Source organism: Micrasema longulum, unplaced genomic scaffold (genome assembly GCF_059751315.1).
Source record: "Micrasema longulum isolate JH-2025_06_02 unplaced genomic scaffold, ASM5975131v1 h1tg001557l, whole genome shotgun sequence".
In the NCBI taxonomy this organism is placed as follows: domain Eukaryota; kingdom Metazoa; phylum Arthropoda; class Insecta; order Trichoptera; family Brachycentridae; genus Micrasema; species Micrasema longulum.
Window position 1 is genome coordinate 535,864 of NW_028278740.1, and position 12,045 is coordinate 547,908.

The 12,045-nt window shown below is 31.3% G+C and overlaps 1 protein-coding gene and 1 long non-coding RNA gene across 3 annotated transcripts; one reads left to right on the forward strand and one right to left on the reverse strand.

Moving 5' to 3' along the window:
- Positions 1 to 540: 540 nt before the first annotated feature.
- On the reverse strand, positions 541 to 12,045 carry LOC148274914 (transmembrane protein 19). 2 transcript variants are annotated; one of them, XM_088236421.1, is made up of 7 exons: positions 11,833 to 12,045; positions 9,589 to 9,754; positions 8,484 to 8,732; positions 8,040 to 8,189; positions 6,334 to 6,497; positions 4,947 to 5,103; positions 541 to 2,165 (listed from the first exon to the last, which is right to left on the reverse strand). In XM_088236421.1, exons 2-7 carry the CDS (start codon positions 9,746 to 9,748, stop codon positions 2,008 to 2,010), a joined length of 1,038 nt encoding a protein of 345 aa, XP_088092547.1. In that variant the 5' UTR covers positions 9,749 to 9,754; positions 11,833 to 12,045; the 3' UTR covers positions 541 to 2,007. The 2 variants fall into 2 exon arrangements, with proteins under 2 accessions (XP_088092547.1, XP_088092548.1); XM_088236422.1 differs by lacking the exon at positions 11,833 to 12,045 and adding an exon at positions 11,717 to 11,737.
- Positions 2,162 to 8,189, forward strand: LOC148274915 (uncharacterized). Its single transcript, XR_015824165.1, has 2 exons — positions 2,162 to 4,644; positions 6,674 to 8,189. It is a non-coding gene; the product is annotated as an uncharacterized LOC148274915 (long non-coding RNA).

Here is a 12,045-nt window from a genome sequence, read left to right on the forward strand (position 1 = left end):
ATGTTGTATAATACTGTTTTAGAGTAATGGTAGGTTAGTTTTAAATAATTTCAATTTAAAAAAATCCATAACATGTTTTAATGCTGAATTGATTTATAAATAAATTAATAAATGTGTTGATTCTGTTTTTTTTAGAGTATGCTCTATATATCACAAATTATATTTGTGAGTTGCATTAAAAAAATACAAATGTATGTACATTACCTTTGTATTTACTTTGCTGTTGGATTTGTCAAAATAAAAAACATAATACATTAGTTGTGCAGTGGGTTTTTATTTTTTCAAGGCTGTGTGATAAGAGACAAAAGCATTTTATTAATATAAAACATTATTAGCTCCACCCTTTTGTATGCAAATTGCATTAGTGGTATTATCTGGAAAACAGTCAACTGATTTTTATGGTGGTAACATCAAATTACAAGATGCTTGTTTTGTGATTGGTTATGACAAGGTCACGACGTTCTAGAAAGAAAAGCCATAAGAACATCAGCACTCTCTATACCGTAAATAGTTGTATGGGGAAGTAATAACAAAGCAAAATACAAATTCAAGTAGTTTATTATTTTATAAAATATTTAACAATGTTATATTAAAATATTTTTAAAATGCTATCTGGACTTAACAATCACATTAAATAAAAGTAGAAAAACACAAAAATTATTATTAATTAATTTGTACCACAACCAAAACAATGACTCTCCTGATTAGTATATAGAAATGCAAATTTAAGTACCTATCTACATAAATATATAACTATTTTTACATTAAATAATAAATATTCTTTGTCAAAAATTAAGATTTAATTTATAAATAATTTCATTGTCTTTTGATCAAGCCTTGAGTATTGAAATAAAGTCTTAAATAATGGCTGAATTTTATTGCATTGTTGGTGATATAAAAATAAATATATCGCTTTGAAAATTGAAAAATGGGATAGGAATGTGTACAAAATAATATTATGATATTACTAAGTATTATGTACTTTTTACAGTTTGAACAAAATATGAATGCACCGCTTTGATTTATCCTCTTAATAACAGAAAAATGATTTATTAGGTTGAAAATCTTCATGGAATTATATACATAATGTTCTACAAAAATTTGAAAGGTTCACAGATCCAAGCTTGAGTAGGTGGCGATATATTTACAAGATACAAAAATCCATAAAAATTAAATTCCAACTCTTTGATTTGTAGAAAATTGAGTAAATTCTTAACTACATTAATCAATATTTTACTTACCCTATTAAGAATTACTCATAGTCCTCTTTTCTTAGAGAAAACATATATTTTTTTTAATTAACAAGCCTCACATAAAGTATCAACATGTTTAAAGGTTAAAAAAGATTGCATTAATAATAACTAGAGTACAATTAAGAATGGTCGACAGTTCTAGATAGGGATGTGCAGACTCCCGAATCGAACCTACAAAATTTAATTTTGAGTTCTGTAAATCTCTAATTTTTGAGGGAAAATATTTGACGGCTTGTATAAGTCACACGTATTTAGATACGCAGAATAATATTTACGGCATATAGTATTATTTAGTCAATAACGACATCAAAATAAAACAGAGATTTAAAAATATTTAGTCAATAATGACATCAAAATAAAACAGGGATTTACACACAAACAACAAAAATTTTCACAACATTATCACCAATGAGGTTTTAAATTAATTAATTCTAAATTGGAATTTAAAAGATGATAATATAATTAATACTCGCCTATATGTCAGAGAACTGTTGAAAATTCTATTACTGTGTTGATTTTCTTTAGTTAATCACACAAAATACACAAACATACACAACGGGCGTGAAAATAACATGTTTTGTGTTGAAGAAAGCATCTTTGAATATGCAATAAAAATGTTACCACTTAAAAATAACATCAAGAGTATAAAATCTGAACAATCAAATAGAACAGTACAGTTAAAACACACAAAACATACAACTTTTCATGTTCTAATATAAGTTCAATTGATTCTTTAATATAAATACCACTTGAATCAGTATGGCCAGATAGCTTTTGCTATATACGGCATAACAAATCCCATGATGACACTGGATATAAGGTTAACACTATGGTTGTCTAATATTTTCCATCCACTGATGTGTTTTACGCCTTTCCCGGGGTGTGTCACAATATGACCATTCATGTCTATACCTGTGACAAAAATTCAATCATCTCAAAAGTCATGACAATGATTAATGCGCAATACATGTAGAAAAAACAGAAATAGAAAGATCATTCCATTATTTAAATTTAATTTGGTGTAAAATCACTAAACTCAAATTCATATACTTTTTTTAGATTCTTGTCAATTTTCAATATTTAGTTTTGGTTATTTTTATGACTTTTTTAAAGTTTTCAATAATTTATTTATAAAAACAGTGTTTTTATGATTTATGTAAATATTTCAATTTTGGTGGGCCCATTTTCATAGAGTTGTAAATAATATACTCTTATAAAATGAAAATTTAGTTGAGGTAGAGTAGGGTTCGAACCTCTGATCTGTGAGTCCGTAAGTTCGGGGCACTAGCCACGGAACCACAACCTGACTTGACAAAGCCACAGTTGTGTTCCAAAACCGGTCGGTTGATGAGTAATTTTACACAAAATAAAAACATAGTCAAAATATTAAACATGAAAAGTTAGTGCTTCGAACATAAATTTACATCACATTACTTAATTCTATCAAACAGAAGCCTATTCGGCCCATTTGTCATATCTTCTGTTGCATATGAATAAAGAAAAAGGTTTGTTTTTTGTATGATTTCTTTCAGTATCTTCCAGTACTATCTTTTATTTGGTGATCCGGGCTTTTTGCTTATGTAGCAATTTGCCTCCCGTAACCTCAAACTTGGAGAAAGGATAGTGAAATAAAGGTTTAAGTCAAAATATTTGAAAAATTCAAAAGATGTGTTGACCATTTTTAATTTTTATTTATTTATTTAAATCATCAAACAAAGAACAAGTTCTTTGGCAGACTGACTGCTAAAAATAACATCTTTCAGTTAACCAAGAAGACAAAAAAAAGAGTTCGTCAAAAATTTATACTAAAAAAATATACATATATCAAAATATACACACACATGAAAAAACCTAATTAATTAAAAATAAAAGCTGTTTATTATGGGGAGATAAGGCTTGCACATATAAACTTAATAAAAGTACATTATGCTATATATATATTTAAGGATGAGGAATGTGGAATCGGGTAATGAGTTGAGAAGGAGAGAGGAAGAGAAACCAGGTAAAGAAAAGGAATAAAAAATATTTAAAAAAACAAAAAAATGAAGGCAGGTTAAGTTTATTACCCTAAGTGTGTGTATTGTGGTGGAAAGATAAATAATAATTCCCCGAAATTCATTTTTAGGCCTGTAAGCCGAATTTCCTAGCATGTATGTTGCCTGCTAGTGGTTAAAAGTTTTTTTATTTGTTTATTTCATAGAAAACACAACATTTATAATGTATATAATGTATGTAATTCCCTATATCGTTCTTTTACTTACTAGGCGTAATTTTTAAAGTATTTAGTTGTCATATTATATTAAAAATAAAATTAAGGTACAATAAATAATAAACAATAAAATTTTTTCGAATTACTGAAAAGAAAATCATACAAGGGATTATATCCCAGCATTGTTCTTTTTAAGTATACTTTTTTTAACAAACGCAACCACTGTTCCGGTGTTTACGTATAAATTTTATTAAAAATAATATCCGTAGCCAATATAACAATGCTTGTTGCCAACGTAACGCGGCATATGCCAACTTGGCGGCCCTTCTTGGGGCCTTTCATAATATTTAATCAGGAACTTCAGTATGTGTATGCGAGGTACTACCTCCCCAATAAAGACTAACATTTGTCGCTTTCGGGGGTGGTCATCGCCATACTGAAGCACATATAGAAAAGGATTTAATAAAATATTACTGACTGCCTATAAAATTATTTACTGTGTAAGATTATTAATTATTCTGTTTGAATGTTAATCGCCGCGCGGTCGGCAGGGAACTGCGGCCGGGTAGCGGGAGGGGGGCGTCCTTATACGTGGAGCGAGAGAAACCGATAGAGCGGGCGAATAAGCTCGCTATCTCTCTCGCCGCGTGATTGGTCAACCTAGTACCGCCCGCTATTGGCCTAGCATCGCTGCCGCACGGCAAAATGTATTGTATATATAGCCCCGCCGGGCAAAGAATAAATCAGTCAAATCGTCAAACTACTAAAGGCTTTTACTCTCCACCTCGTATCCCTGCTTCGCTTCAAACCGGACCTCACCGCCACCTGGAATATTCGACCGCCGCTACCCCTGGACTTGGAACTCGGATACTCTTAAGATTGGATTTTGAACCTCGGATAATTTGGACCCTTGGCTACTTCCCCGGAACACACCCCGCCGTTCCCGCCAACGGTGAGATACCGACCTTACAACCCGGTTGCCTGCTTCAGGATTGCGGCCGCCAGTGCTACTCACTAGCGACCCCGCAAGGGATCTCTAGGCAGCGATACCTCCCCCGGAGCTTATCGTTCGTCGGCCGAGGCCCGCCTACGCCCTGCCACTCTGCATTGACATCAGCACCGGTTGCTTACTTCTGCAGGGGAGCAACAAGGAGGGAGAAGGGGGAGTCTGACAGTTTAGAAGTAAGCAACCATTTGGTTTTTTTATATTTGATTTTTGAAAATTTTATTACTTCTAAAAAAATATTTCAATGTGCCAATATGTCTTCTTGCTTATACTGATCATCGTGGTTTCGGATGTGACAGGGTATAGAGAACACCCTGCATAAAACATAATAAAGACAATAATATAAAAAAAGAGAACACTCACAATTAACCAAATAGACAAAAAATAGATATGTTTCTTCTTAGTGTTTATAAATTACAAAAATTAAATGTATTACTATAAACAAAACTATAATACTAATTACTTTGAATAAATATACCTGAGTATTGCAAAGTAGCCCCCAGTAAAGAGTCTACCAGACTTCCTATGAGGCCTGAGAAGAGTCCAACAACTAGAATTGGCCATTGGGGAGGACTAGAAGCTAGTACAGCTCGGTCAGCCATATAAACAACTGTCAAATAATGTGCGATGCCAACCTATTCATAAAAATCAATCTGTTAATAATAATTGATTTCAATATTTTTTGAACACTCACAACTTTCCAAAGTGTTTGGTTTTGTATATTATCATAGTTGGATACTTTATATAGCGCTGAAAATCACCTCAAGGGCGCTGTACAATAAATAAATATCCCAGGACGTCCTGCAGCTAAAGAGCGCATAGATAATTAGGATTCTAGTTCTTCATTTCCAATTATGATCTATTTCAATTATAACAGATAGGAGCTAGATTACAGCACATCTTGTAGCTACAGAGCGCATGGATGGTAAGAAATCTAGCTTCGATTTACAGTGAAGTTAAGTGTTCGAATGGTATTAAAATAAATTTTTAAAAACAATTTTTTTGAAAATAGGAGTTAGATTATAACAAGTCTTAGAGCTACTGAGCCCATTGACGGTTGAAATTCTAGGCCACATTTACAAAATGCAGGTATTTGATAGTTGAAAACATTTACACATTGAAGCTAGATTACCAATCCTCTTGCAGCTACAAAGCGTATGGACGAATGGAATTCCAGCATAACATTATCTGCTTTACTAGATAAGCCTGTACTGAGGCAGGAATTGCACTTATCTTATTTATACATATTAACGGCTTAGCTGAACTTTTGCATTGAAAAATGTACAATAAAACAGATAAATATATAATATTACAAACATACTTTTTTTTTACAACGGGGAGGTATCAATAAAAACAAAATAATTTTAAAAAAACGATTATTTTTACAACAGTGAATAGTTCATTTGGAATAACATTTTCTTCTGACAAAGATTATTAAATTAGTTGAAATATTTCGACAATATGTTCAAAGTATTAAGACACCATAGCTGTTAGAGAGAGCATTTCGCTCTATTGCATACAACAAAATTTTTGGTTTGGTAAATGTTTACCAAATTGTTTCAGTTTGCGCTTGCGATTGTCGACTTGAGTACCTAAAGCCCATTTTTTTATTGTAAGCTATAGCTAACTTCTTGATTGATAATCCTAGAATGATTTGTGTCCGTATGGGTGGCTCTACAGCTGTGAGGCCTTCTTACTCTAAGGGTTCTACAATATATTCAATAATGTCACCGACAGAAATTTAAAATACTGTCAAAGACGAAGATAAAAATTAGATTAAAATATAAATATTCTCTGACAAAGTTCTTTATGGCAAACCACTTCTTTCGCTTGATTTTATAAGTATAAGGAAATAAAATATTTACCATTAAACCGCCAATTGCACTCAGGAAGATTCCAGCAATGCTGACTCCACCATTGGTACCACGAGGCACCCTTTTTAAGTTAGTTATGAGCCACGGATCGCCTCTACCTAAAACTGTACCCAATTCTGAAGCCCATGTATCCCCATTACAGCAAGCAAATGACCCTGCAAAAAAGAATGATGAGCAATGTATAAAAAATGTATTCTGTATAAAATACATATTTCCTTTAAAAATATTTTATAAAAACTCTGAACATGGATGATTTTTGCCATATTATATTATATTTTTAAAACTTTTGTATTCCACATGGACCAACAAGACCAATTTTTTTTTGTTTTAGTCATCATCATGGAACTAATTATTCATTGAATTCACCAATTATTCACATGCAGCGACTTGCAAATCAAGACAGTGATGATTTAGATTTTTTATACCTCGCCGCTGATGATCAAGCCGTGTTTTGAAAACAAATTAACAATTAAAAATTCAAATTTACTCTTGTGTGTATAATTATTTTTTAAATTTATAATATTAATATTTTTATAAACCATGAAGTAAACTTTTTAACTTTCCTTTTAAAGCACTTTCTTTTTCGCTTTTCTTTTTTCTTCTCTTCCTCTTTTTTAAAATTGATATTTTCTTTAATTTACTTTTCTTTTATATAGGTAAATAATTTGTTACAGATGTAATATTTATTTTTTGATATGTAAAATACTGTCTACCATTGTATACTTTTCTCGATGTTTTTGTTTTTTTTAATATAATGCTATTTTTTGTTGTATTTTTTTTCACTGGTTTTATTGTAATTATGTAAAAGGTTCATGAAACTGTAAATCAATAAATAAATACATGAAAATATTTCCCAGATTAAAAATTTGGCGCGTTCCCTTACCACGTTTGAGGCCCCGGGTTCGATCCCTGGGAAAGTCCGCATGAAATATTTATTAAAAGGGTGGTTCTATACGATCACTGTACTTTCATGTAAAAGATGATCGATATATCGTCATTCCGCCGGCATATTTACTAAGGAACATTAAAAAAATTGTTCAGGAGATTAATAAAGCAACGTTACTTTTGATGGACTATTTTTTTATTGATAACAAAAAGGAATATTACGTTATTTTATTAAGAAAAAACATTTAAGTAAGTGTATTTTATTGAAACAAAATTGTGTGATCTAAATGAGAAATTAAAAACACAAAAAGAAAGTTCACTTGACAGATATTGCTGGCGCAACGACAATATGCTACATTTAGAACATTTACACCATAATATTAAATAAATAACAATGTACTAATATTACCTATGTTAAAAAAGATTCTGTGTTTAATTTTTTTATCATTTACTGTAGTATGTTTATAAAATCTCAACACTACAAATTAGATTAGGGTATCATTTGATTCTTCAACTCTCATCTATATATACATTCACATTTTTTCCCTACATTTTCGCTATGTATTTATAATCTTATCATAATATGTTACCTGTTAATTTAACAATAACTGTTTAATTTTTTTTTTATTGTGTATGTTAGTAATTTATTTAGTACATAATAAAATTACAACTCAAGGAAACCCATACTATTATTGAATGTTAATGGCAGCTTTTTTGTTTTCCCTATAAAATTTTCTGTAGGTCTATTAAAATTTTTATCGTAATGCTGGTTGATGAATACATTTAAAAAGTGTATTCTGCGTTAAATTTACCCAATACTCCCATAGCGAGCCACGAAGGTCTATAATCCCAAGCAAAGTTAATAGGCCTCTCTCCGCAACCTGCATCCAGCAAATACAAGAAGCTCAATTGAGTTGCCATTCCTCCATTGCACAGGACGTGAATCCACGAACGTTGTCCGCCTATTAATGTAAAAAAGAAGAGAATGAAAGAAGTTATTTTATAGTACAAACATTAGTAATCATAATCATTCATTTATCCACAATAAATTTACATAGTAGACTACGTTGGAAAATGGCAGCTTTGAGGATATAAACATTAAAATTAATTAGGTACTATTTTCAAGAAAGACCAAGCATTTAAAATTCAAACTGGTTTAAAAAAAAACATTCAAAAAGGGAAAAGAGGGGTCCGAATTTACAGACCAAAAAATTTTTTTTTCTATGGAAATCATATTGAATACAAGAGTATCAAACCTTCTTTATGGTCCTCTTCCAGCTTGGCCTTTTCATTTTCTCTAAACTTGGTAGCTTTGGATGAAGTAATGAAGAATACCAGAAGACACGCCAAAAAGCAATAGCTCCCGATGGTGAGAGTCATCCCAACAAAGAAACCGAGGAAAGCACCACTTGAGGTTAAACTCTTCTTCTTCAGCCCATATATAATAACAGTCAAACAACTTAAACTAGCCACCAGCCATCTACTAGGGTGTATTACAAAACTGTCTGGAAAATAAACAAAGAAAAAAACATTCAAAGTCTACCTTAGATAAATATCGATATTAATATTTATAAAATAAAGACACAGAAATTTCACTTTTTTCAAAAAAACAACATCATTTCTGAATAGTTACGCACTAAAATCATATACTAAATTTTACTCGTCAATTATGCACTCAAGCTGCAAATTTTTCTGCAAGACACTGGACTCTCAGTGATCTGTAATTTATGGCAGTAAGTAAATGAAGGTCTTTTGAAATGATTTATTTTATAAGTAAAATTTAGTGAGACAATTGTGAGCCTTTTAGGTGTATATATATATATATTTATATAAAAATAAAGTAAATGAGTATTTACCACAAATATTTTACAACTATAAAATGAAAAAAATACTGTTATTACTTTTTAAAATTATAATGAAATCCAAGGAGAAAGTGACTTACTAAATAATATATTACTGAATTATTTTGAGTTTTTAGAAAAATACTTAAAGTTCTTTAAAATTTCAATCTCAAAAGTTTTGATGATAACATTTCGAATGAGATTTAAATAAATGAAATACACTGTTTGTTGTTGATCACTAGCATTATAGTTGTACGGAAATCAGAATTAGTTTAGTCAAATGACATTACCTACTTTATTTTAACCTGCTTTATATTCCGTTGTTATTTTTTATTGCATGTTTTATATTTTCGCATCACTCATATCCTAACGGATAATGGAAAGGGATATAACAATATAACTTGTATAAAAAGATAAAAGTTGAAATATATATTTTTGTTGTGTAGGACACTCTTTGCTTCATTTAGCCAATGGTTAAATATTTTTGTCTGCCAAAATAAACGATTTTTTTACAACTTACCATCATACATGTCTTTGTATTGGAAATATGTATACCCAACATTGAACAACCACATTGACATTGAGAGAGGGATAGCCAGAGCACATACAAGAATGGGAAGTAAGCTGGCAGACTCCATCTTGGTGCTGACAGTTTCTGATTTACTGTGCAAAGATGACATAGTTAACTGAAAAACCAAAATACCACCTCAAAAATTAACCAATCATATTTATTTATTTAAGCGCTTTTTAGATACATATCACGTTTCTGGACTCGAATATCTAGGAATTTTCTAAAGTTAAGTTCATCAGGAAATCTCAAAAGCGATTTATGTAGTACAATGTTGACTATAAAATCCATGGCTTAATATACCTACTTCAGACCCGTAGGTACAACATCCAAAGATGAATGAAACACACGAGTCAAATGATTTTACCCAAAATTTAGGGCATCAATCAAGTAGGGAACATAACATTTTCTATTTAACACAATACATTATATCATGAAAGACCAACTATTGCACACAGGACATTAATTCAATAATGAAATCGGAAGACATATCCAGTGCAACAGCCTGGAGGACGTTAACTTCATCCCCGTCATGGAGACGTGAAGAACAAAAGAACATGACCAATAAAAGGACCACAGAGCGTAGAAACATTGTGTAGTCAGCTCAACGCAGGCATGCAGCCAGTCTCCTGTTCAGTTATCGCCGTTACTCTTATGCTTCATAACCAAGTTCCGTAAATTATTCAACATCTAATAAATATGCATCGAACCTCAACATAGCTTCTCTGGCAACACTTCAAATGGGGTAGGAGCTCTTCGATTTTGGACTTTCCTACACCCCTTGCACAGAGCCGGATATACCATAGGTTCAGTTGGCACAAAGAATCAGACACTAACTTACAAGGGAGGGGAGAATAATATGCTCATATTAATTTACAAATGTGTATATTCCCGTCTGTTTTCAGTGACGGGGCGCATATACTATTAGATCAGGCGCTGCACTTGCGTGTACATTACTTATAGGCTTAGAGAGGTATGCAGAAGGCTGTGGAAATCTCAAGTAATGAGAACTATATTGAGTAAATGGGTACATCTATTGTCTGATATCCTGATGCCTTGATATCATGAATTGATTGTTATCAAATTATTCACTATTAATCTTTGTATTAAAATATTTTTTTTCACATTTTTTACACAGTAATGTATGGAACATATCCACCGTGTAAAATGGGAGGCCAGTGTAATATAATAATTTGCAAAGGAGTGAAAAAATAAATCGGAGTTTGCTTTGAATAGCTTTTAAATTGGATAGGAGACTTAAAATAACATAATATTTAGGTAAACTGATATCAAATTGTGCAATGTGAGCTACCCAATACTATATTCACTGATGTCATTTTCTTTCAGTCATAAACAACCGTATTCGGGCCTCCTGGTCAGGAGTCTGTGATGCTTTCACTGGACCACAACATGTCTCAAATTATATTACCTATGTAAAAAAAAAACATCCAGTCACAGAAGTATTGTAAAATTAGCAAAATAATATTTATTTAATTAACGGAGTCAAATATCAAATTGTTTGGTGTGATGGCTAAGATTAGCCTCACATACAAGAGTTCAGTGTTTAATTTGAGATCACAATTCACAAGAATTAAATGCGATTTTTCTCAAGGCAGTGCTGTAATTCGTACTTATGGCTTATTGTGGTACAAAAATTTAATATAAGTTTTGGGTAAAAAAATATTTTGAAAAGCTAGTGCATTGGATAATTAATTTCTAAAAGCTACATGACCATTTTGTATTTCATTATGCCCCTTTAGCACCCGATGATGCATAGGGAGCTTTTGTGTTACATGAAGATAAGATGATCAGTTCTATGCTTATCACTAACCAAATTATTGAACAATTGATCATATTCTTTAAACATACACTTTAACTAATTTGAAAAAACATACACTTTAATTAATATTTATGCGGTGTAAGAGATTTATGGAAACATGATTTAAGTAATAATACACTACAGTACACAAAAATAACCTAAAGGTGACGAGGTCAAGAATCACAAGTTATAAATTCAAATAATACACACACTTCACAATACATTGATTTAATTAAGACGGAGGACTTCGAACTTAATTACCGTTCATCAGCTAAACAGAAACTCAAATAGTATTGTCGCTTGTCACATACGAGAATCCTTTTATTTTTATCAGTCATACGATAGTTAACGATTTAAGGTGATCAAATTTTAAATACCTGCTTATTCTGATGTAACAAACGAAAACGTATTCGGTGGATTATCCATACATCATTTTAAAATTACGAAATATTTTTTAAAGGCCGTTTTTTATTTTGACATCGGACGGAGAAACGTAATAAAATCCAAAAATAAAAATGCAAGAATCAGTAAATTTGAAAAGTAAAATCTGACATTTGACATTAAACCATTCCACGTCATTTTTTTCCTCT

Coding starts and splice junctions, on each gene's coding strand:
- LOC148274914 (XM_088236421.1), bottom strand. CDS start 9,748: ATGTCATCTTTGCACAGTAAATCAGAAACTGTCAGCACCAAGATGGAG. Junction 8,733..9,588: donor ATACAAAGACATGTATGATG/GTAAGTTGTAAA, acceptor TTTATTTTCCAG/ACAGTTTTGTAATACACCCT. Junction 6,498..8,039: donor GCTCGCTATGGGAGTATTGG/GTAAATTTAACG, acceptor TCTTTTTTGCAG/GGTCATTTGCTTGCTGTAAT.